General features: G+C 42.5%; 1 protein-coding gene across 1 annotated transcript in view; it reads left to right on the forward strand.

Moving 5' to 3' along the window:
• Positions 1 to 25,846, forward strand: part of sorl1 (sortilin-related receptor, L(DLR class) A repeats containing) — a 76,247-nt gene that overhangs the window by 41,313 nt on the left and 9,088 nt on the right. Inside the window, exons 7-40 of the mRNA XM_065281237.1 lie at positions 2,858 to 2,959; positions 3,039 to 3,208; positions 3,676 to 3,868; positions 5,511 to 5,628; positions 8,364 to 8,437; positions 8,523 to 8,611; positions 8,716 to 8,894; positions 11,289 to 11,475; positions 11,559 to 11,687; positions 14,570 to 14,655; positions 15,369 to 15,541; positions 15,683 to 15,814; positions 15,894 to 15,985; positions 16,425 to 16,671; positions 16,986 to 17,124; positions 17,224 to 17,397; positions 18,087 to 18,200; positions 18,287 to 18,409; positions 18,568 to 18,687; positions 18,869 to 18,994; positions 19,084 to 19,194; positions 19,274 to 19,405; positions 20,536 to 20,667; positions 20,951 to 21,085; positions 21,179 to 21,331; positions 21,452 to 21,613; positions 21,695 to 21,823; positions 21,938 to 22,061; positions 22,132 to 22,301; positions 22,403 to 22,515; positions 22,602 to 22,703; positions 25,395 to 25,461; positions 25,580 to 25,662; positions 25,752 to 25,839. Of these exons, the coding sequence (XP_065137309.1) occupies positions 2,858 to 2,959; positions 3,039 to 3,208; positions 3,676 to 3,868; positions 5,511 to 5,628; positions 8,364 to 8,437; positions 8,523 to 8,611; positions 8,716 to 8,894; positions 11,289 to 11,475; positions 11,559 to 11,687; positions 14,570 to 14,655; positions 15,369 to 15,541; positions 15,683 to 15,814; positions 15,894 to 15,985; positions 16,425 to 16,671; positions 16,986 to 17,124; positions 17,224 to 17,397; positions 18,087 to 18,200; positions 18,287 to 18,409; positions 18,568 to 18,687; positions 18,869 to 18,994; positions 19,084 to 19,194; positions 19,274 to 19,405; positions 20,536 to 20,667; positions 20,951 to 21,085; positions 21,179 to 21,331; positions 21,452 to 21,613; positions 21,695 to 21,823; positions 21,938 to 22,061; positions 22,132 to 22,301; positions 22,403 to 22,515; positions 22,602 to 22,703; positions 25,395 to 25,461; positions 25,580 to 25,662; positions 25,752 to 25,839 (4,468 nt within the window). The remainder of the gene's footprint in view (positions 1 to 2,857; positions 2,960 to 3,038; positions 3,209 to 3,675; positions 3,869 to 5,510; positions 5,629 to 8,363; positions 8,438 to 8,522; positions 8,612 to 8,715; positions 8,895 to 11,288; positions 11,476 to 11,558; positions 11,688 to 14,569; positions 14,656 to 15,368; positions 15,542 to 15,682; positions 15,815 to 15,893; positions 15,986 to 16,424; positions 16,672 to 16,985; positions 17,125 to 17,223; positions 17,398 to 18,086; positions 18,201 to 18,286; positions 18,410 to 18,567; positions 18,688 to 18,868; positions 18,995 to 19,083; positions 19,195 to 19,273; positions 19,406 to 20,535; positions 20,668 to 20,950; positions 21,086 to 21,178; positions 21,332 to 21,451; positions 21,614 to 21,694; positions 21,824 to 21,937; positions 22,062 to 22,131; positions 22,302 to 22,402; positions 22,516 to 22,601; positions 22,704 to 25,394; positions 25,462 to 25,579; positions 25,663 to 25,751; positions 25,840 to 25,846) is intronic.

The following is a 25,846-nucleotide window of genomic DNA, read 5'->3' on the forward strand; positions in this document are numbered from 1 at the left end:
CACTTGCAGTCGCGGGGCATGAAGATTCTCCCATATCTGGACGACTGGCTCATCTGTGCGCCATCCCAGTCTCAAGTGGCACTGGACACGTCGTGTCTTCTCTCCCATGTGGCCCGCCTGGGCCTCCGGGTGAATTTTACAAAGAGTTGCCTGGTTCCATCGCAGGGCACGCTTTTTCTCGGTATGACTCTAGATGCAGTCACCATGAAGGCTCGCCCATCACCACAGCGGGTGGACGACATCCTCCACCTCCTCCTCCTGTTTCGAGAGGGCAGGCAGTTACGCTATGTGGAGTTTTTGCGCCTCCTAGGGAAGCTGACGGCTGCCGCTACCGTGATTCCTCTAGGACTGCTGTCGCTGCGTCCCCTCCAGAGGTGGTTGCACGGCTTTCATCTAGATGTCCAGTGGCACCGACACAGGAAACTCAAGGTGTCACGTCGTTGCCTTCTTGCTCTGGCCCCATGGAGAGTAAGGTCATTTCTCCTGCAGGGCATGCCCTTGGGTTCCATTGCATCTCGTCGGGAAATCCTCACAACAGATGCTTCTCTCTCGGGGTGGGGTGCTGTGTGGCAGAATCGAACAACTCAGGGGCTGTGGTCTGTCCGGGAGCGCTCACAGCACATCAATGTTCTGGAACTGCGGGCTGTGCACAGGGCATTGCAGGCCTTTCTTCCCTTCCTGGGAGGCCGGCATGTGCTTGTGCGATCAGACAATGTCTCAACTGTGTCTCACATAAACCACCAAGGAGGCACCAGGTCTGCACCGCTGCTGCAGGCGTCCCAGGACCTCCTGCTGTGGGCAGGGCCACACCTGGCCAGCCTGAGGGCGATGTATTTGCCTGGGGAGCAGAATCAGGCGGCAGACTTACTCTCCCGTTGCAAGCCTCCGCCGGGAGAGTGGCGGCTTCATCCGGATGTGGTCCTCAGCATCTGGGACATCTTCGGCAGGGCAGGGGTGGATCTCTTTGCCTCAGAGGAATCGACCCATTGCCCCCTCTGGTTCTCCTGGACGGAGAAGAGCAGCCCTCTGGGCCAGGATGCTCTCGCACACGATTGGCCAGAGGGTCTCCTCTATGCTTTTCCACCAATCCCTCTGATTCTTCCAACACTGCAGAGAGTCCTCCAGCAGGGTCACAGGCTACTGTTGGTAGCCCCCTTCTGGCCGGGAAGAACATGGTTTCCACTGTTGTACAGTCTCTGCAACGGTTCACCGTGGCGCCTCCCAGACAGGAGGGATCTCCTGTCTCAGTTACAGGGCCGAATCTGGCATCCCGATCCTCATCGCCTGCAGCTGTGGGTCTGGTCACTGCAGGGCCCGACCCGCTGCTGACGGAGTGTTCAGATGGCGTCTGCAATACCATATTGAATGCAAGGGCGCCTTCTACCCGGGCGCAGTATGAGAACAGGTGGCAGCTGTTTACTACATGGTGCTCAGACAGGGATGTGGACCCTGTGCACTGTTCAGTTCCAAAGATTCTAGAGTTCCTCCAGTCACTCTTGGATGGCGGCCGGTCCCCGGCTACCTTGAGGGTATATGTGGCAGCTATTTCCTCTCGACATGCTCGGGTGGACAACGACACTGTGGGGTGTCACAGATTGGTGTCTCTTTTTCTGAAGGGTGCATGGCGGTTACGCCCCCCACGAGCACAGCGCGCCCCAGCCTGGGATCTGCACCTGGTGCTCGATTCTCTATGCTCACCTCCCTTTGAACCCCTGGCTCAGGCAGAGCTGAAGTGGGTCTCTATTAAGACTGCCTTTCTCCTTGCTATCACGTCAGCGAAGCGTGTTGGGGAACTTCATGCGCTCTCTGTGAGTAACTCATGTTTGCGGTGGAACTCCGATGGCTCAGGGGTTACCCTGTGGCCGAATACAGCTTTTCTTCCGAAGGTTTTGTCTTCATCCAACCTTAACCAACCTATCCACCTGGCGCAATTTACTCCCCCAGAAGGGGAGGATAGATTACAGCGGCTGTGTCCCGTACGGGCTCTCAAAACCTACGTGGTCGCGACTGCGAGTATAAGGCAGTCAGACCAGCTCTTCCTCTGCTATGGTGGTCCTAGAAGGGGCTGTGCTCTCTCCAGACAGCGGTTGTCTCATTGGGTGGTGGATGTAATCACCCAGGCATATAAACGAGGTGGTCACCCCCTGCCATCCGGGGTGAGGTGCCACTCTACCAGGGCGGTCTCAACTTCATGGGCGGCCCTGCGCGGCGTGCCCCTGGAGCGCATCTGTGAGGCGGCATCATGGGCATCCCCAAGTACCTTCTCCAGGTTCTACCGGGTGAATGTCGCCACCCCCCATCCACTGGAGGTGGTCCTGTTGCCGGACTCTGTGCTCTCCTCTCAATAAGGTATGTGCTAAATTCCTCGTGACTTTTTTGGTATATGTCATCCAGTGCTTAAGCACCGCCTCTGGCGGTCAGTAGGGATGAAATAGAACGAGAGTTACGTATGTAACTACGGTTCTATGAATCCCGGATGACCGCCAGAGCGTTCTGTCACTCAGAATCACTGTGTACTCGCGAGAAGATTCTGTAGGAACAGATCCTCTGATGTCACCGGAAGTTATAGACTCTCCGTAGGCATCAGGGGTCACGGGTGACTTTGTTGGTATAAACACTCGACCTGCGCATGCGCGAGATGGATCATTCAGTGCTTAAGCACCGCCTCTGGCGGTCATCCGGGATTCATAGAACCGTAGTTACATACGTAACTCTCGTTTGATGCTATACTGCCTCATTTAAATAGTTTTCTCCGGTTATGAGTTAAAGAAAAAGTAGTAAAGGTTTGCTATAATTTTAAAGTTGAAGAGAAAATGGGACAAATTGTGAAAGATTGTGATTTATTTTGTTTTTACAGACATTGTTTGGGAGCCGTGAACCTCAGTCTGTTCAGCTGTGGGTTTCCTACAACCGCCAACCAATGAGAGCAGCTCAGTTTAACACCCGACACCCTATTACAGTGAGTAAAGCTTGAATATAGCACTGAATGGATTCATGGCCATGACTTTTGATGCATTTTTTTGTCATTCCCTCTGCAGGAATACTACATAGCAGATGCTTCAGAGGACCAGGTGTTTGTGTGCGTAAACCACAATAACAACGTCACACACCTGTACATTTCCGACACACAAGGTCTGGCCTTTTCTTTGTCCCTGGAGAACGTGTTGTACTACAGCCCCGAAGGCTCCGGGAGCAACACTCTTATCAGGTAACTTGAAATCACTGTTTGTGAGACCTTTCTGCTCCGGAGATTCTGTATCCAATAACATGATTTAACAAAGTACAAGATGTTCCCAGATCAGCAAACTTTGTTGAGCTTGTGGCCTCATCACCTTTACGTGAACCACCATGCTTCAACTGACAAGCAAGTTAGCAAGAGCCGTCTTCACACACCGGTCCCTCAGCTCAGACTATCGGTGGAAAGCAATCCATCATTCTTACACGGTTTTCCAAGGACACGCTAGTGTTTTACTCTGCGGCAAAGCGGGATCTCGCCCACAGCCAAACCACTGAGCTCAGCACGGCCGTCTGGGAGCTCAGACGCAATTACTGCAGTGCAGAATGCAGATGAGATGTGCTAGGCTTCTCGTGCCATTGGCATTTTCGAACGGCACCTCTCTTGCCAGATATGAATGTCACGTCGAAGCAAATTATAGTGTGTTTGTGTGTTTGAAGGTACTTTGCCAATGAGCCATTTGCGGACCTCCACCGGGTAGAGGGACTGAGGGGGGTGTTCGTGGCCACGCTGATCAATGGCACAGTCACAGAGGACAACATGCGGTCCGTCATCACGTTCGATAAAGGAGGAACCTGGGAACTTTTGCAGCCGCCTGCAGCAGACAGCCTGGGGGGAACCATAGACTGTAAGGTACTGAAGGTGTCCATTACTTTACAGTCTAGTCAATACATAAATACGTTAGTAAAATTATGCCACGTTTGTGGATTATTATTATGAAATATGAATATATTTTCTCGTAAACTACAAACAAACAGCTTTTTAATAGACATTTCTGTATACACTCACCTAAAGGATTATTAGGAACACCTGTTCAATTTCTTATTTATGCAATTATCTAATCAACCAATCACATGGCAGTTGCTTCAATGCATTTAGGAGTGTGGTCCTGGTCAAGATAATCTCCTGAACTCCAAACTGAATGTCAGAATGGGGAAGAAATGTGATTTAAGCAATGGTTGTTCGTGCCAGACGGGCCGGTCTGAGTATTTCACAATCTGCTCAGTTACTGGGATTTTCATGCACAACCATTTCTAGGGTTTACAAAGAATGGTGTGAAAAGGGAAAAACATCCAGTATGCGGCAGTACTGTGGGCGAAAATGCCTTGTTGATGCTAGAGGTCAGAGGAGAATGGGGGCCGACTGATTCAAGCTGATAGAAGAGCAACTTTGACTGAAATAACCACTCGTTACAACCAAGGTATGCAGCAAAGCATTTGTGAAGCCACATAACGCACAACCTTGAGGCGGATCGGCTACAACAGCAGAAGACCCCACCGGGTACCACTCATCTCCACTACAAATAGGAAAAAGAGGCTACAATTGGCACAAGCTCACCAAAATTGGACAGTTAAAGACTGGAAAAATGTTGCCTGGTCTGATGAGTCTTGATTTATATTGAGACATTTAGATGGTAGAGTCAGAATTTGGCGTAAACAGAATGAGAACATGGATCCATCGTAACCTTGTAACCATTGTGCAGGCTGCTGCTGGTGGTGTAATGGTGTGGGGGATGTTTTCTTGGCCTACTTTAGGCCCCTTAGTGCCAATTGGGCATCGTTTAAATGCCACAGCCTACCTGAGCATTGTTTCTGACCATGTCCATCCCTTTATGACCACCATGTACCCATCCTCTGTTGGCTACTTCCAGCAGGATAATGCACCATGTCACAAAGCTTGAATCATTTCACATTGGTTTCTTGAACATGACAATGAGTTCACTGTACTAAAATGGCCCCCACAGTCACCAGATCTCAACCCAATAGAGCATCTTTGGGATGTGGTGGATCGGGAGCTTCGGGCCCTGGATGTGCATCCCACCAATCTCCATCAACTGCAAGATGCTATATTATCAATATGGGCCAACATTTCTAAAGAATGCTTTCAGCACCTTGTTAAATCAATGCCACGTAGAATTAAGACAGTTCTGAAGGCGAAAGGGGGTCAAACACAGTATTAGTATGGCGTTCCTAATAATCCTTTAGGTGAGTGTATATTAAGTATGCAATTTAGTTGCTGCTAAAAAGGTTCAGCAGCCATTGTGTGTGTGTGTGTGTGTTTTCTGATGAACTTATCAGATACGTTAGATCAAGTTTTTGCTGACTTTTATGATGCTGTGGTTTTGTGTTCATGAGTGTGTTGGAGTTGAACTGTTGCAGATGTGGTAAGAGGTGTTTTATTTTTTCCCCTTTGTTGTTAGATGTATATCTAAAAACAACAGCATCTTCGCAGTCTCTTACCTCACTTTCTCTCTCTCTCTCGGTCTCTGTCGCAGCTGGAAAATGGATGTTCCCTGCACTTGGCCCAGCGGTGGAGTCAACTACTGAATATTCAGCTGCGTAGGATTCCTATTCTATCTAAAGAGTCTGCACCTGGCCTCATCATGGCAACAGGTGAGCCACATGCTGTGTGATCTGTGGTTAAACACTATCGTGTTTACGCGAGCAACAGAGGAAATACGAGCAGGCTTGCAATCGTGCTGCTAGCCCTGGTTCTTCCTGTTTTCATTTCTCTGCTCTTATCAAGAATTAGTTCACAGTATCTGTCAATATTTAATCATACTAATGTCACTCCAAAACTAAATGATAAAATAAAATCACAAAGTATGTCCCAAATTTGAAAATTAAATGCTAAAATAACAATTTAAACATTAAATATTTTTTTTTACCTATCTGTACAGATGTGAAGCTAAGATTCATCCAAACAGTTTCTAGGTTTACTTTGGCTTATGAAAGAGGCTAAAGTGCGCTTTGTTTTGCGCCATTCAAGTAGCCTATCATCGGCACCTAAATAGGCTATGGAATCTGATAACTATACACAAATAGACCTATTAATGAAATAAAGCACAAGAAAAAATACAACCTACTTACACAACCCCTGCTGTGCTCCTACAAGTGTCATCTCTTAATGCTTTCTAAAAGAAGATGTTTCCAGCTTCCGGCTATCAATGGCAAAAATTTATGCAACTCCTGCAACGCTCGCTCCAACTTGGCCATGAGAAGCATCAACAAATGTCGCAGTGGTGGTGATGTGATGGGTCAAATATCATATATTGCGCGTGTAATGGTTATTTAGACCAGTGGTTCTTAACGTTATTCCTCGAGGCCCACTGCTCTGCACATTTTCTATGTCTCTTTTATCTCACAGACTCAGTTCAGTTCATTGAGATCTCTTCTAATAAGCTGATGATTTGAATCAGGTGTGTTAAAGGGAGACATACAAAATGTGCAGGGCAGTGGGCCTCGAGGCTAACGTTAAGAACCACTGATTTAGACATACAAATATTGCACATATTTTCATTCGCGCTAATGCCCGCCCGCACGGAGTTAATTATCCGCCCGCATCCCGCCCGTGAATTTTAGGAATGTCACAATCCACCCATTTTTTTGCGGGTATCCGCGGGTACCCGACCCGTTGCAGGACTCTGGCTAGGTTTGTCGAAATTGGTCTAAAAGTCGCTAAATGTAGCAATAAAGTCGCTAAGTTGGCAACACTGCTTCAGCCAATCCTCATTTCTTGAGCAAGTAATACCCCACCCACTGATTAACATAGAATTTGCATACAAGTAGAAAATGAAAAAAGAAAATGAAAGCTATTAAATAAAAGAGAACATAAAATTAAACTGAATTTACATTATAATTTTATCACTATTATTGCTTGAGCATGAAAAAAAAGCCTTTTTAAAAATGTATTGCCTCGAGATTGTATTGAAAATGAAAAGTCAAACCATCAATAAAAGATCAAGGAAAGATGCATTATCACCTTGAAAATGTAATAATTTAATGTTTTAATTTTTTATTTAGAGTTTCATTTTCAAATTTGGAAAATATTTAGCGATTGTATTTTTATTTGATCTTTTAATTAATTTAGTTTTAAATTGGCAGAAAAAACCTTCCATACGAATAAAGTCAAACAGTGGAATGCCATGAGAATAATGACAAAAGTGTCATCCTTTTTAACTCTTTCCCCGCCAGCATTTTTCATGATTTTCACAAAAGTAATGCCTCCCATAAAAACCTCTTCTTTAAATATATAAACATTCAATATATTAAATGAAATTTAATAATAGCGCTATTGTGGATTGACGAGATCACTTGTCAGTGGCGGGGAAAGTGTTAAAACCCTTACAGGTTCTGCAGGGGTAGACATATAAAACAAATGTAATTCGCTTTCAAAATACTTGAAAAAGAAATGGCTAAAAGGTAATAATGATGTGCCTTGCCATGCAGAGGTCATGAGTTTGATCCAAGTGAACACAAAATGCACTGTAAGTCACTTTGGACAATAGTTTTTGCCAAAAGCATACATGTAAATATTTCTTAAACGTCTGGTGAAATGATTGGAAGCAATTGGTGTAAAGCATTTATTTTGCAGCTTGAAAGGCACTCCCTCCATTTTGAATCTCTCTCTTTCTCTGTCTCTCTCTTTCTCTCTCTCCTCCCTGCCAGACGAAGGCAGATCTTTAATTAAATGATTATTAGATAATACGCATGCAGCTAAGGCCGAGAAGTGGAGGCTTGTGAAAATGTCTGCCCACTCCGGCTGCTATCGCTTCAACGCAGATGTGCTAATTATTTGTACTTCTCCCACTGGCTAATTATCACATACAAACACATCCTCACTCTCATCGAATTATCCAGCCGAGAGCGACCACACCACCCCAACATTGTTCTCATTGAAAAATATGTGTTAAGTGCTTTCTTCCAGCGCATATCTCTGTTAAGGACATTAATGTAAATGAAGTTCATTACCACTAGAATTAATAAATGAGAATACTACCTGCGGTAATGGAGCGGTAAATGTTTCAGGAAAGTAATATGAGAGTTTAAGATCCGTGCGGCGAGATGCAAAAGAGGCTGAGAAAAGACTTAAGTGACGTGCAGGATACTTTTATTCTTCTCTTGGTCACATGTGGTCACATCCATTTGGGACTAGCTATGAATGTGATTTGAGTGATTGGATAACAAATCCTTTAAGACCCAATGTGCACATTGGTTTGGCGCTGTCCACTTGTTTTCGGATCAATCACTTAGACAAGAGTAAACAGGCCTGTGATATATGATATGAGATATGCAGTGTGATTATTGACCATCCATTCTCTCTTTATCTCTCCCTTTACTCTACACAGGATCCGTGGGAAAAAATCTGGCCAATAAGCCCAATGTGTATGTATCGAGCAGCGCAGGGGTCAGGTGGAAAGAGGTGAAGACCTGCTTTATTCTGCACATTAGAAATCTGACATCTACTACTATATTTACTAATCATTTGCCATCACATTGTACTTCAGGCCTTGGCTGGTCCTCATTTCTATACCTGGGGAGACCATGGAGGAATCCTAATGGCTATAGCACAGGGCGGATCCACCAAAACTCTCAAGTGAGTATCATCCTTTAAAGATCATTTCATTTTTATCAAAAGACCTCAGAGGATTATCCGGCTTTAGGATATTACTGATAGCTGTCTTATCTTTGCTGGCTCAGGTTCAGTACCAACGAGGGGGAAACCTGGAAAGATTTTCAGTTCTCCGATCAGGAGGTGCACGTTTACCAGCTGCTGACGGAGCCGGGTGAGAAGAGCACCATCTTCACCATCTTCGGCTCCTATGCTGACCAGAAACACAGCTGGCTAATCGTGCAGGTCAACGCCAGCGATGTGCTTGGTAAGAATTCAATGCAGTAATAACATAAATGAGACATGGTAGAGAATTGACAATATTTGTTTGCTGAAAGTTAAATATAATACTGATACTAAATACTAATACAGAATACTAAGGATGGTTTGTATGTTATTTGAGTCTGAATCCATGTAAACACCCAGGACATCTCAGCAACTGTGTAGCAACATCCTGCAATACTTTATCAACCATTTAGCAAAGCCCTAATAATCAGTTTTTTAAGGGCCCATTATATTTCCGTGTAGGACTTACGCCATAGGCTACACGTCAGTTTTCATTCATACTTCTGTGTCGCATAGCTTGCGGTGTATATCCTATGCAGGACTATAATTAGGATTTAGTAACCACTTCTCAGGATACCATGGCAACACCCATATTATTCATTCAAGCCTGAACAGATATTGAAATACTTAAAGTTGCCATGAAAATAAAAAACTGTCATTTGTTTTGGAATATTGTGGTATTTTTTACAAATTACTTATCTGTGAGTTTTATTATTTTTATTATTCATGTGCCCTCATAATCTTTAAAGCTCCTCCCCTTGTAAAAACGATCTCTCTTTACTTCCGGTCATATGGTATGGCAGGAGGCTGAGTCCGGGAGAAGATCGCAGCGATTAGCAATTAGCAACACTACCCAACTTCAAATGATCCAATCAAATCGCGATGGACAAATTTAAATCCAACCCTACTTTATTTCATTTCAGAAGCCGCTTTCACTCAGATGTACGTCACTGCGTGGAAAATAAGCCAATTGTTATTTCCGTTTCATGGCAACTTTAAAGTATTTCAGGCCTACATGTGACCCTGGACCACAAAACAAGTCATTAGTAGCATGGGTGTATTTGTAACAATAGCCAAAAATAAATTGTATGGGTTAAAATGATTGATTTTATTTTTTATTTTTGGTCAAAAATCATTAGGATATTAAAGGTATAGCGGAGGATTTTCTTTTTCTGGGTGGATAATCAAGGCTATTGGTCATCCTCATTGTCAATTATATGTTTACGTAAGGCCTTCATCCGTGCTCGTTCCTAGGCTCACTTTCTTCACATGCGCACTTTCAGGTGTATATTTGTGGTGAGCTACGGTTTCAGCCATTCATTGAAGCTCGCGTTCTCATTGTGTTTTTTCAAAATGTTTGATGGTCGCAAGAGAAAAGGTGTTTACGAATTGTATGACCAGAAGAGAAAGGCCTCTGAAGAAACAAACATTTTAGAAGAATATTTCACACGCTGGTGTGCGCTAAAAGCACAGGTTGGGCTTCCCACTGATGCCTCAGTCGCAAAGTTTCTACTCGACAGGTAAAGTTTGTCATGCTATTTGGAGAAATCCATTTACAATCACTGCTGGTAAAAGTCGATGTAAGCTATGATTAGCGATTCTAGCTCTGGCACAAGTCACGAAACGTACAGACACGGTAAACATCTAAATGTATGAGCCATGCCGACAGCAACTTGTAAACAGAGCGTGCATGAGAAGAACTAGGCTCGTGCATGCTCTCTCTCGTGCACACATTTATTAGGCGTTCCCTCTCGGGAGCAGGTAGAGTGTTGCGCAAATGCATTTTTTTTTTTTTAAGTGGAGAAGGCGGTTCTTTCTGATCTACTGGCCGTCCTTCAACGTGATGCCCAGCTGATGCCTGACCAACGATCACCGGCAGAACCCGCTTAATCTCTGCTAAATCTCCTTATCCGTTCTCCCAAGGGTTTTTCCCTCCTAGGACTTATTTTTCCTCGGATAAAAGCACAGGGGTTTTTTTCTCCTAGGGGGTTTTTCACCCCGGGGAGGCAGCCTTTTTGGGCTTTACTTAGCCTCCTCTTCTAGACGTTGCTTTAGTAATACGTGCACTTATAATATTGAGTCATAGCCGCAGCAAATTTATTTTGTATTTTGTTGTGCTATCTGTCGTTTTTCTGTGCTTTTCACTGCTTCTATTTATGTAAAGCTGCTTTGAAACAATTGACTTTTGTGAAAAGCGCTATATAAATAAAATTGAATTGAATTGAATTAAAATTCTGGAAAATCTTCCGCTATACCTTTAAGTGAAGATCATGTTCCATGAAGGTATTTTGCAAATTTCCTACCGTACATATATAAATATATATTTTTTTAATAATAGGTGTTGCTTAAGACCTCATTTTGGACCAATGGCTTTAGGCTTTTGGATTTAGAATTTAAGACCCTTATTCAGATTCCAGATTTTCCAATAGTTGTATCTCGATCAAATATTTTCTTATCCTAACAAAAAAGCGTAGTTATTCAATTTACAAATGATGTTTAAATCTCAGTTTTAAAAAAATGTCCAGGGTAACATATATCCTTTAAAGTTCATTAAAAGTTTATCAAACAATTTCTTTATGATGCTTTATATGCACAGGCGTGCCGTGCGCCGAGGGCGACTACAAACTTTGGTCTCCGTCTGATGAGAGGGGAAATGACTGTCTGCTTGGCAGAGAGATAGTGTACAAGCGCCGTTCCCCTCATGCCACCTGCTTTAATGGAGAGGACTTTGACAGACCTGTGACTCTGTCAAACTGCTCCTGCACCCGACAGGACTATGAGTGGTATGAGCTAAAATTATCTTCAGCCCCAAACACTGAACACATTCTCGATGAATTCTCAGTAGATTATTGTTTCTGATTTCCAGTGACTACGGGTTCAAGCCGAGTGAGGATCTGTCTCTTGAGGTCTGCGTGCCTGATCCAGAGTTTTCCGGCAGCCCATACACCCCACCGGTACCCTGTCCGGTGAGCACCACTTATCGTCGCAGCAAAGGGTAAGAACCCAGTTATTTTTTATTATATATATGTATATATATGAGATGTGAATATTCAGGATATTTTCTCAGGAGTCATTTATGTTGGGGTCAATGTCTTGCTTGAAAACAAATTCCTAGCTGTTTTGCCCTTCACATAAGATTTGTTTGTGTCGGGCCAACAAGTTTAATGCTCATTGTTTCAGACAAACAAAAGCCGAGATATCATATAATGTTTTTTATCAGTGACTTTCTTTGTCCAGAAGATGTACAGTACCAGGGCAACCAGTGGTTGTAATCTCAACCTCTAAAGTTTCTGAAATCTGACCCGTGTTGTTTTTGCTTTGCCACTTGTGACACTTTTATATGTGTCTTGTGTTTGTCAATTACTCCTTATGAATTAGCTTGTATTGTTCTTCCTTTTATTGGGTTAAGTTGACTCAGCAGATGTTGGGCCATCCAGATGTATTTATATTGCAGTCTGTTGAGACCTCTTGAGTACACACTGCTAATATCCCCTTTATTTGACTAAAAGTATTCAGTACATAATTAAATTTCACATTGTTGACTAGTCTCCATAGAGCAAAATAATTATTCCCACCGTGATTCAGTACCGTGAAACAAAAAATGATCAACTAGCAGGGTGATTTTTTTTTAATGGCATCATTTTGTGCTGGATACAGATCATCAGCTGCCTGAGAGCTTTATTAGATGTGCCACTGCTGTGTCATCACACATCTCTCCTCTCATTATCTGCATTCAGGAGGAGAGGATTTATTTAGAACACAGACAGCAGAACTGAATTTAGCTGGATAAGTTTAGATGCCTCGCTCATTTAGTTGAGATGTGATTACTAGGAGGAAATGAGGTTAATCTCTATTACTGGAGAAATGGAGAAGTGATGTTAATTACTATAATTATACGGTTATCTAGATTACTTGTTTATGAGTGTTCAGTCATGATGACATTGAACTATCAAATATTTGACCCTACGTGTGAAAACCCAGCTAAAGGCTTTTAACATAAAAATAATCTGTGATTATAAGTTTAATATCTTTAATATTGACTGAGTAAGGCTATGTCAAAGATTAAAATTAATGTGAAATCAATGGGTGATATTAAACTTTGATGCTCATAAAATCATAATTAGATTATAAGAATTATAACCAACAGAGCAATATCTGTTATAACCATGGTATAAGCAGAATAGAAGGAATAATTGACGGCAGGCCGTTGAATTATTCAGAAATAATGCACACCCAAGGTGGTAATGCGGCATGATGCGAAGCAGCTAGCGTGCATTGTTTTCAAATAATTCAATGGACCATAGTCAATTATTAACATTTGACAGTAGAGCTGTGACGATGCATCGCGTTCCCCATTTAAAATACCTGTCTGAAATCAATTCTGAATCGCAAAGCTCCGATTCTGTGTTTTATGCACAGCTTGTGCGTGTACTACGGCTCTGTGATCAGTAGGAAGTCCTTATCAATCTAAAATCACTATGAGTCTAAGTCGTTTATAATGTGCATTAAAAAAGCAACACTCGTCAAACACAACCATTTAAAATATTTCTTTATTATCATGAAATACCTAAAACAATCTGAACAACAGCGATATAAATATGCCTCTAGTCATTTCCTGGAATAGCGTTTGTAATGCTACTTCTTTTGTGACACAAATGGCGTTTCTACGCGAGAGCGCCCTCTGGCTTTTGGATGTGCCGGCATTTCACCGTAATTCATTCAGATTTATTAATTGAGAAAACGCGCATTTGCACGATTAATAAGTCGTCACAGCCCTATTTGACAGGTTAGGTGTGTGTTTTACAGAAAAATAATCAAGACCAGTGGAACATTTCTCGGCCAATCAGAATAAAGCTTTCAACAGCCCTGTGGTACAAGTAAGGGATAATGTAGAGGCAGCCGGTAGTTATCGGGAAATGAGCCCCGACAGTGTGATCAGGACCCGACGCGAAGTGCTTATTACACAGCTACTTGCCACATAAGAAAAAAAAAACTGGACATTAATATGAATTTGAAACATTTTATTGGCATATTTGTTTTAAATTAACATTTTTATCCTTCCGCGAAACTTTGCACAGATGCATAAAATGATCGTAATACCTTATTAAGATCCTCTGCTTCATACTTGTCTGTCTCCATTTTTTTCTCTTTTAGCCAGTCTTTGAGAAGTTTTAATGCCCATTCTGTATTTTTTTGTGTGTTGGCTTCGTAGCTGTCATGCTCTAGTTTGTCAAGTTCAGTCTCAGTAAGCTCTCTGTGTCTTGTCGTTGTTCGTTCTTCTATCCACTGTTTAAACGTTTTGTTTTTTCAGTAATATCCTAAATTTTATTGTTAAAATTATGGTTGTCCAGTGTTTTTCACAAGATGCCGCCAAACAGCTAGTAATCTTTATTGTCGCGGAGCGATTTTAATCGTAAAAGTAGTACCGGCTATGCGTTATTACTTTGGAGCGGTTATTATTTGAAAAGAACGAACCTGCAAATGTCTCAACTGACCAATCAGAATCCAGCATTCCAGAGAGCCGTGTAATAATTAAAAATAATGCACACTCCGTTTCAAATCGTGCTGCACTACCACTTTGGGTGTGCATTATTTTTGAATAATTCAACTGCCCGTCATCAATTATTCCTTAAATGTTTTTATATAAGGTTTGCTTATGTATATTTTGCTATTGTCCATCACAACATACTATTGCATATGTAGCTAAGTGGATAACAACTGGCCCTGTCTTGCCATAAATAATTCCATAAATGTAAGGAAAGCAAGAACATTTACTGAAGCTTGCAATTAGCTTCCGCAAGATTCAACTTTTACAACAAAGATTCTCAAGACGAGAAAATTGCTGAAGTGTTAAAGCTGTGTGCTTTGATGATTTAGATATAGGAAGGTATCTGGAGACACCTGCAGTGGAGGAGATGTCGAAGCTCGACTTGATGGAGAAATGCTGCCCTGTCCTGTGGGAGGTAAGATTTTCCTCGGATTACACTACGGTCTTCCTCTTAAAGGTCTCTCAGCGTGAGCACACAATCCTATGGGATGCAACATGAAGTTAAAGTGACACAGTTAATTCCTTTGCCAAATTATAAACAAAGACCTTCAAAAGTCAAAGCTTTGTAGGGTGAAAATCACACAATTAATTTTGTGTATGAAGGTAATTGTTGTTCGACTGACTTGACCTACCTGTCAGTGATGATGTTGCTGGCAATATAAAAATAATGCATCATCCTTATGTTATGAATCAGGGCCATGACAGTGTTAAGACTTCTGTAAATCACTTTAGACTTTCTATGCCAAAAAAACTCTTTATTCAGTGATTTATTTGCACCATTATAAAGATAAAATCTTAATAACAAATTGTGTGTAGTTAGAATAAAATGGTCTGTTTCAACGAGCCGTCACTGTCTAGACTGCCTCTTCTCTCTGGCGCTGAGGCTATTGACCACTCGACTGCTGTGATTGGAGAAGTCTGAGAGGCGATGGAGAGTTTGAATAGCTCTTTCATAAAACTCAATGGGAAAGGAAGTGATGTCACATGTCACTCTTAACATTTCTTTCGTCTTGTATGACTTTCAGTGAAACAGAAGTGATCTCAATTGTTTAGGTTAGTGCTGCAAACAGAAACCTCTTAACTGAGATGTATTTATAGGTTTTGTCCTGTTTTGTTTTCCCCATATAGAGAGTAATGAGTTTATCCTGTATGCGGTGAGGAACTCCATCCATCGCTATGATCTGGCCACAGGCACAGATCAGCCATTGCCTCTATCTGGTCTCCGTGAGGCCGTGGCCCTGGATTTTGATTATGAGAAGAATTGCATATACTGGGCTGATATTTCACTAGATACCATACAGGTGAATAAACACATTTTACGTACATCCCTAATGTGCCTTAATGTCTTTCTATATATAAATGATGAATATAAAAATGTTTATTTATAGGTTCATTCCTTTTGCATAATCTCCTGTGTTGTATTTTCTTTTTTGGTGTCATAGAGACTATGTTTAAATGGGAGCACAGGACAGGAAGTAATTATCAAAAAGGACCTACAAAACGTAGAGGCGCTGGCATTTGACCCCATCAGTAGGTTGTTGTACTGGGTGGATGCTGATGCTCAGAAAATCGAGGTAATGAGAGGTAGTAACAATTGCACCAATTTCAACAAAATAGATGTTTTAAGTCATTCTTACACCATCTGACTTCCAGGTGTCCAACTCGGATGGAGACCTGAGACACACTCTTGTCAACTCCTCAGTGCTGGAGCATCCCAGAGCCCTGACACTTATGCCTCAAGAGAGGTACGATGTCCCGACATCCCCATGTTTTCCTTTTGGACAGTAGCTAGCTCCGGTGTAGCTAGGCATTGTCTGGCTAAATGGCAAAAAAGCCTAGTGCACATTACATTTTATTCTGGCCAAGAACCACCCACTTATGGGTGCCATTGAAGATAAACAGATTGGCACTAAATGCTGCACAAAACGCTTCCACTACACGAGAAAAGCTGTAGCCACACGGCGATTTCGCCGCTTGCCGCGTACCGTGTGTAACGGCCTTTAGACAGGAAGAGACAATCTGATGGTAAATCAAAAAATAATAGGTGCTGATTAATTTATTTACAAAAGCTTATATTCACTTATATACTCTGAAATCTTTCAGATTTGATGCCTCTAACCTGGGAAATGTTTGCGAATCCATTTTTTTGTTCATCTTCTAAGCTGTACATGCTGTGTTTCTTAGCTTGATGTTTTGGACTGACTGGGGCGATAGCGCAGCAGGCATCTACCGCAGCTGGATGGACGGTTCTAACATCTCCCGTATCGTGTCAGAGGCAGTCCGCTGGCCCAACGGCATCACGGCCGACGAATCATGGCTGTACTGGACAGAGGCGTCTGGAGACCGCATTGAAAGAGCAGACTTTAATGGAGCCCACCGTACCGTGTTGATGGAGGATCTGCCTCACCCTTATGCTATTGCTGTTTTTAAGGTAGACTGCGTTATATGGCTTGGGCTATTGCAGATTGAAAAAACATTTGTGTGACTCTGTCTTTTAACACCCAGCTAGTATTTTTTTTGTGTGATTTACTGCTTCACTGCCAAAAATGCATTTCTTACTTAGTATTTTGTCTTGTTTTTAGTAAAAAAATCTAAAAATTCTTAAATTAAGACATAATTTTTTGATGGGCAAAATGACCTATGCTCTTAATCTCTTATAATTGTTAGATAATGAGACTGTAGTCTAAATTTCACAGTTAGACTCATATAGTTTGTCTTTATTAAACTGGTCTTTGGTTTGAATAGAATGATCTGTACTGGGATGACTGGTCTAGAATGGGCATCTTCAAAGCACCAAAATCAGGCTCACCAGACAGTGAGCTGTTAGTAGGCAGGTTGACAGGAGTGATGGATCTTAAGATCTTCTACAAGGGAAAAACCAAAGGTCAGTCTTTCAGGAGAGGACCACTTTCAATACACATAATTGTTTTTAAAATATAAAATTCCCAGTAAAATCAGCCTTAAGGATCTCTGTTTCCTGCAGGTCTAAATGCTTGTGCAGAGCAGCCCTGCAGTCTGCTGTGCCTTCCCCAGCCTGGCAACAAGCGTCATTGTGTGTGCCCAGATGGTGTTCCCAGCACCACCCTGCCCTCAGGAGAACTTCAGTGCCAGTGTCCCATTGGATACGAACAACGCAATAATACATGCATTAAAACAGGTTTGACAGACTAACTATGCCGGGCAAAAAGTTTGTTTTTATGTTATTTTATGTTTAGGTAATATGCAAAACATACTTAAAGTACTACTCGTTTCTAAAAGGATAACACCACAGTTTTTCAATATTTTACTATGTTCTTACCTCAACTTAGACAATTTAATACATACCTATCTTTGTTCAATGCGTGCACTTAATCTTTTTACAGCGCATTGTGAATGTGTTAGCATTTAGCCTAGCCCCATTCATTCCTTAGGATCCAAACAGGCATGAATTTAGAAGCCAGAATTCAGATAAAAATGAGAACTATATTGTATGGCGGAAGAGCACTTAGTTTGCAGCACTTCGACCTCTGGCGTAGTAACACTTAAAATATCGTCACGTTTTATTTTGTGCCACCATACTTACTCATGTAACTACTCATGTAACAGTCTTTAAATAGGGAAAAAATGGAAGTGTTTGGTGGCTGCTAAATTCATCCCTGAATGAATGGGCTAGGCTAAATGCTAACACATTCATGACTCGCTATAAGTGCATGCATTGAAAAAAGATAGGCGTATTTTTATTCGTTAAGGGAAGAACATAGTAAAATATTGAAAAACGGGGGCGTTTTCCTTTAATGTGTAAAACCTGAATTTTAATGAGTCTCTCTATAAAATGCTTGACATTTCGCTATACCCATTGCCTATCAGAACACACCTGCCAGCCGAACCAGTACCGCTGCTCCAGTGGCAAGTGCATTAGCAGCATCTGGAAATGTGACAGCGATAATGACTGTGGCGACATGAGCGATGAGCAGGAGTGCCGTGAGTGATGTTACAAGCCCCACCCCTTCTATTTTGTGTGCGACTGCATAAATGTGTGTTTAATTAATCATTCTCGTTCTCCACAGCGACCACTTCCTGTGACTCCTCTGTACAATTTCGTTGTGTGGCCTCTGGCTCCTGCATCCCTTTGGCCTTCAAGTGCGACCATGAGGATGACTGCGGCGATAACAGCGATGAAGACCACTGTGGTATGCGTGTGTGGATGACAGACACAAAAAAAAGACATCACATAGTTACTAAATCCATAAAATTAGCATGTTGTAAAAGTAACATTAAAATACACTTTGATTTGAAGTGTAGTAGATGTGTCAGTTATAAAGAACAGGCTGCTACTTTTTATTTACAGCGTCTCACCAGTGTGGTCCGGGAGAGTTCACCTGTGCGAGAGGTGTGTGTATCCGAGATGCCTGGCGCTGTGATGGAGACAACGATTGCAGGGATTGGTCAGATGAGGCTAACTGTACTGGTGAGATAAACAGACTCATTTACATATAGATAGCAAAGATATGCATTACATTTACATTCTGGCATTGGCCAGATGCTTCGACTTCAACTGTGGGAATTGAATCTGTGACCTTTGTGATTTTAAGGCCGTGGATGCAAGTACAGGATGCATATAAATCCTAATTCTCTCTTGTTTCTCATAGTGGCCCACCACACGTGTGAAAGCAGTAGTTTCCAGTGTCACACCGGTCATTGCATTCCTCAGCGCTGGGTGTGTGACGGGGATGATGACTGTCAAGATGGCTCTGATGAGGACCCTACTCACTGTGGTCAGTTTACAAACACTGCTCTATTAACACTTCATCTCCTGTGTACACAGTTATGTAAACATACAAATCATCACTGGTTTGTTGTGCAGGGGGTGAAAAATGCAACGGCTTTCTGTGTTCCAACGGCACCTGCTTGCCTGCTAGTGCTCACTGCAACGGTGTGGAGGACTGTCCGGGCGGATCCGATGAGCAGCGCTGCGGTATATATATTGGTTGTTAATGTAGGGTTTAACTGCTAATATGGGAGTGCTGCAGAATAATAAGTGCCTGTTCTTGCAGATCCTCTCTGCACACGGTATATGGAGTTTGTGTGCAAGAATCGAGCTCAGTGTTTGTTCCAGTCTCTGGTGTGTGACGGCACGCGGCACTGCGCAGACGGATCTGATGAGGATGCGGCGTATGCTGGCTGCTGTGAGAGCAATGCTTTGCTAATAGATACGTGTGACCAGAATGAAACTAAAGGGCCGTTCAAACTGTGGATGATAGTGATAAAATTAAAACATTTTTTTTAATCGTTTTACATTTTAGGGAATACCGCAACTAATTGGGATGCACTGCTTTCACCATTTACGCCCATTTTAAGCTTACAATGTCTAAGATGCTTCACAATTGGTACTGGCATACAGATACAGTAAAAAAAATCTCATCTTTTAAATATTTAATATATTCATGTGTTCAACGTAATGCAACAGCAGGTTGTCTATGTCTGTCTTTATGACTGTAACACTGCAGCATGAAAACTTCGAGTGAACATAACATTATTGTTTGCCGGTGTGCACTAATATAGTGATCTTTATAGCTTTTGGCCATAGTGTGAACGACCCTTAAAGGGACACTCCACTTTTTTTTAAAATAGGCGTCCCCTAGTTTGAAAAATTAGTTTTTTATCATTTTGGAATCCATTCAGCCGATCTCCGGGTCTAGCAGTACCACTTTAAGCATAGCTTAGCATAATCCATTGAATCTGATTAGACCATTAGCATTGCGCTTAAAAATTACCAAAGATAATGATTATGCAGCACCCGAAAAAGTCCCCTTGGTTACTTTCAATAGCAGGGGACTATTTTCGGGCACTGCATAATATCATTGCGCCTCCTGCAGCCACGGCACGGCAGCAAAGTCCTTGATTATTACGGAATGAGAGTATAGTTCTTAGCCATATCTGCCTAGAAAATCACAACTTTTAATTTTCCGTTGGTCTTAGTACACAATGTAACTACGAAGAGTCAAGTTTTAAATAGGAAAAATATTGAAACTCTTTGGTTATTTTTGAGTGCAATGCTAATGGTCTAATCGGATACAATGGATTATGCTAAGCTATGCTAAAAGTGGTACCGCCAGACTCGGAGATCGGCTGAATGGATTTCAAAACGGTAAAAATCTAATGTTTACCTCTAGGGGAGCTGGTAAATGAGCATATTATTTGCAAAAAAAGTAGTGTGTCCCTTTAAGACTATGAAAGTTAACACTCCTACAGTGATTAATTATATATGTTTAACAGTTAATTGTAATGCAAATGCCTATAATTGATTTTTCCACAGCAACTACTCCTGAGTTTGGGAAAACATGTGACGGCTACAGCTTCCAGTGTGCCAACGGCATGTGTGTGACATTGGAATGGAAATGTGATGGCATGGACGACTGTGGCGACTACTCGGATGAGGCCAACTGTGGTGAGCAGCACAGGAATCAATCTTTTTTTGGGTTTTATATTATAAACTGGTTTGTCGCTATATGTCACACAATATTTTTATTTCCAAGTGGGCAATTTTTGGCCAGAATAAGCAAAATGCTACAAAGTGGACCTGATTTTATACTGATATTCGAAAGACAAATGTGTACCTAATATATGGTCCAGTTCAACCACACCAGACATTATACAGACTGTTGCAGATCTTATTTTTAGGGAATGTTTCTTCAAGATCTGACTTGAAATGTCTATACTTCCTGTTTTAGCTTCTCCAACCGAGGAGCCAGGCTGCTCACATTATTTCCAATTTGGGTGTAAGAATGGCCGCTGTGTGCCGGCGTGGTGGAAGTGTGATGGAGAGAACGACTGTGGGGATTGGTCTGATGAGGCTCAATGCTCAGGTATGGGTTTTGTTAACCAGTAATTTTTATCGTTGAATAATTGCAAACACGAGACTCATGCTCAGTGGATTAACGACAGTATGTTGTTAACAGGTGGTGGAGCTCCTCATACACCCGCCCCCGGTCCATCTACCTGTGCTGCCAACCGTTTCCACTGTGGTTCTGGCGCATGTATTGTGAACACTTGGGTGTGTGACGGCTACGCTGATTGTCCTGATGGCAGCGATGAAGTGGGATGCCCTACAGGTACTCTCTTTACTGTATACAAGTCGTGGGCCAATTTGCTTGATATAGTGCATACTACATTGCTTCCCTTATCATTTTTTTGGTTCATCCACCTCTCCTGTGTTACTGTCTGTCTCTCAGCCAACATCTCTGTGACCCCAGCGGCGACTCAAGCTCCGCCTCCATCAGGCCGCTGCACTAAAGATCAGTTCCTCTGCTTAAAATCCCGAGCATGTATTGCTTACTGGAAGCGCTGTGATGGACACCTACACTGCCAGGACGGATCTGATGAGGCCAACTGTCGTAAGTGTTTTTGAAAAAGGTGCACACCTATACGAGAAGGCAATATCTCACACAACTTAACACATTGCCACCTTTTTGCAGCCACCAGCGGGTCATTGGTTTGTGTGAATGCGACCCTCTGTGCTGATGGCGAGACCTGTGTGCGAAACACAGATAGGTGCGATGGCTTTTTAGACTGTTCTGACCACAGCGATGAGATGAACTGCACTGGTGAGAAACCCACAGCTGTTTACTAAGAATTTGACCGCAAAAAGTAACATGTTGTACCAGATTTGATTTTGACATACTGTTCATACTGAATGAAACTGTTTATCCATCTCTCAGGCGATTTGCTTTCCTACAAGGTTCAGAATCTGCAATGGAGCTCTAACTTCTCGGGTGCTGTGACGCTCATGTGGTCAAGACCCAAAAACATGCCCGCCTCCTGCTCTTTCATCATATACTACAGGTGCGTAACACATTACTGCAGCTTATTAAACAGTGAAAGGGTTAACATGCATGTTGTATGTGTTGTCCAGGCAAGTGGGCATCCAGCAGTGGACTGCGATGGACACAAACAGCAATAAAGCCAGCGCCACCCTTACCGTATTGATGCCAGATACAACATACCAGGTGAAAGTTCAGATTCAGTGCCTCAGCAAGCAGTACAGGCCAAGTGAAGTGCTCGGATTACGAACGCCAGAGGGATGTAAGTCCTCATTAATATATGACAGTCGCTCCAATATGACCAATACATTTCAATTAAATGTTGTTATTACATTAAAATCAAAATGTGTGTTTGTGCGGCAGTGCCGGACCCTCCACAGTCCCTGCAGGTGACCAGTGATATCGCAGAATACGGGACAGTGTTGTGCACCTGGAACCGGCCAAATAAAGCAAATGGATTCATCAGAGAATATATCGTGAGTGTGAAGGCTTATTACAGGTCCTTGTACAATTCGTTTACACATACTTTTATCTCGTTGGCTTCTTGATGTGTATTGTGCAGGTGGAGTACAGTGAGGACAATACAGAGTGGTATTCCCAGCGTAGCACCAGCACTAATGCAAAAGTTAGGAACCTGCAGAACAGTTCACTCTACAGATTCAGGGTGAGACAACTCTTTATTTGTATCCATTTTGTTCTCTTGTTGTGCACGATTTATCTGTCAACTCAGTTATTTATTGTATTGTTTAAAAAACTTTTGATTCCGTCCTTGATTCTGATTAGTCAATAGCTGTGTTTTGTTTATAGTAAATAAAGCGAGTACTAATTCTTTGGAGGTCACAGCCTCTAATGAGAATGTGAATGTGGCTCACACCAAAGGCGTGTGTCTTATCCACTGCACCATCACCACCAGCCTACACTAGCAGCACGAAGAAATAAGGACTTCATTTAAAAAAAAAGGGCTTATTTTCCAGCTCCCCTAGAGTTAAACATTATGCTGAGTTTACACCAACCGCGTTTCGGGCGTCAAAATCGCGTCTACCGCGCGTGGTTTGCTGCTTGAACAATTTTGATGCATTCGCACGTGTAGAGCGGAGTAGACGTGCGGAAAAACAAGCATTTGACGCGCTTCAGAGGCAAACTCTGCTTCTTGTGGGAGGTGCAAGTGCTATGTGGTTGTCTGTTTGCAAGATGACTGATGTTGATTGTGCATTTATCAAGAGAGTTACCAGTTTGTATTTGGTAACCTTACTATAGGGGGAAAATAAACGACCCTGGTCGATAAACGTCCCCTGACTCAAAAGTGAAGTGTGTATTACAATTACAATTTAATTACCCAATTACCCAATGGTTGCCCAATGTCCTCACTGACACTCTTCCAAGCGAGGTCCTTTTTATTCCTGTCTCCTCTATAGAAATAAGAACTTGTGTGGTATAGCTCCGGGTGACTGCTTACGGACATCAAGCGTTGGTTGAATGAGTGACTCCGGGCGGGGCTGCCACCACAGCAGCAAGCAGGCTCCTGATTGGTTAACGTGGCGCGAAATTCCGCCAAAGTTCAAATTTTTTAACTCGTGCGTCAGCCGCAAATTTGCGTGAACCGCAAAATGCACAAAAAGCACCATTCGCGCGCACCGCGCACAACGCTCAATTAACGCCTTTTGCGCGAGCTTCACACGCGAAAGAGGCGGAAACGCGTCTTCTGCGCCGCGCCGAACGCCTCTTCAGCGCCGCGGCACCTCTTGACGCGCGTCAACGCGTCTTCACATTGACTTAACATTGAAATCACTCACGCTTCACGCCATTACCGCGGTTGGTGTAAACGCAGCATTAGATTTTTACCATTTTGGAATCCATTCAGCCGATCTTCGAGTCTGGGGTTACCACTTTAAGCATAGTTCAGCACAATCCATTGAATCTGATTCATTAGCATTGCGCTAAAAATAACCAAAAAGTTTTGATATTTTGGCGCAATTATATTACGCAGTAGCTGAAGATAGTACCCTGCTATTGAAAGTTACCAAGGGGACTATTTTCAGGCACTGTGTAATATCATTGCGCCTCCTGCAGCCATGTAATGGCAGCAAAATCCTTGATTATTACGCCAGTTTGAGAGTATAGTTCATAGTCATATATGTCTTAGTACACAATGTTATTACAGAAGAGTCAACTTTTAAATTGGAAAAATATCGAAACTCTTTGGTTTATTTTGTAGCGCGGTGTTAATGATCTAATCAGATTCAATGGATTATGCTAAGCTAAGCTATGCTAAAATTGGTACCACCAGCCTTCGAATTGGGATGGCCTTACTGTACATTTACACGGGGTGTAAGCGATAAGGCGCTTTGTTTACTTTTAGTGGGTGACGTCATGCGTTGCCGAACTGAATTGTGGAATTGCGGCGTCACGTTACTGCCGTTGCTTGTGGCAGAAGTTGAAAATTTCTCAACTTTTCAAGCGCCAATACGTACGCATGCCAATCAGATTGTCTTATGCAAATAACTAAGTGCCAGCCAATTACGTTTATGCAAGGAGAACAGGGCTGTGTTCAGCCCCGATAAAAGTTGCACAACGTTTTTTAAACGGAAACAGTGATGCGTTGAACACCCTGTTCTGATGATGCAAGAGTTCTTACTACGGTAGCTGAGAAGGCTGTTCTTTGTGTTCTTTTTTATGTTTCTTGAGCCTAATGAAATCGTTAAAAATATGTGTTTAAAACTGTAAAATACAATCGATGTTACAGTCACTCCCCTTGCTGTCCAGAATGAAAGAGAACATTCCAACTTGGACCCATTGTGCGAGGTGTCTCTTCAGTACCCCATGGTTTATTTACATCAGGGGTAGGCAACGTCGGTCCTGGAGTGCTGATGTCCTACAGATTTTAGCTCCAACCCTGATGAAACCTTGCCTACCTGTAGTCCTCAAGTGACTCTTCAGACCTTGATTAGTTGTCCAAGAGCTAAACTCTGCAGGACATCGGCACTCCAGGACAGACATTGCCTACCCCTGATTTGCATGTTGCTGCTGATTGAACTGAAGTTCCAGGAAACATGTCGTCCAACCAGGAACCGTAGCAAAACGTTGCGCACCTGTTTGAACTTGAACGTGCCCCAAAGGAGCCTTTGTTTTGGCCACAGTTCAGACACGACTTTCGTCAAGTGTTAACACTTATGCCGTGTGAAATGTACTGTTACTGGCCTTCAGTCGCACTGAATAATGATAATAAATGCGAGACAATTAGACAATAAAGTAATAATTTATATCAGAGCAAAAAATCCACTGAATGTTGTACATTGAATAGTCCCGCTTTATTCACCCAGTTTGTTATTTAATAGCCCTTTAATGTGTTTCCCAGGTGGCTGCTGTCACAAGCAGAGGAGTGGGAAACTGGACTGAAATTAAATCCATTGTTCCCAAAAGAGGTAAAGAATGACTTCACAGATCACAAGAAGGGCACTGGCTCCCCCTGCTGGACTTTTAAACTCAAATCTTTTATCATGGATGGTGTAAACCAATTATATTAATCCACATCTCTTTCAGCTTTATCTCCACCTTCTGTCATGATCACCAACTTCACAGAGGACTCGATGAGCTTGTCCATTACTTACATTACTAACTATAAGGTAAAGCCAGAGCTGTGTATTTAATGGTGGGTTGCATACATTTGTCCATCTTTCCATATAAATTGGCTCTTCATCTCTGTCTATGTTAGGTGAAACACTTTGTTGTCGTCATTTCATGGGAGTTTGATGAACATGTGAAGGAAAGCAGGAATTACACAGTTACAGAAACACTGACAGGTAAAAA

This window comes from Paramisgurnus dabryanus, chromosome 8, assembly GCF_030506205.2.
Source record: "Paramisgurnus dabryanus chromosome 8, PD_genome_1.1, whole genome shotgun sequence".
NCBI classification, from domain to species: Eukaryota; Metazoa; Chordata; class Actinopteri; order Cypriniformes; family Cobitidae; genus Paramisgurnus; species Paramisgurnus dabryanus.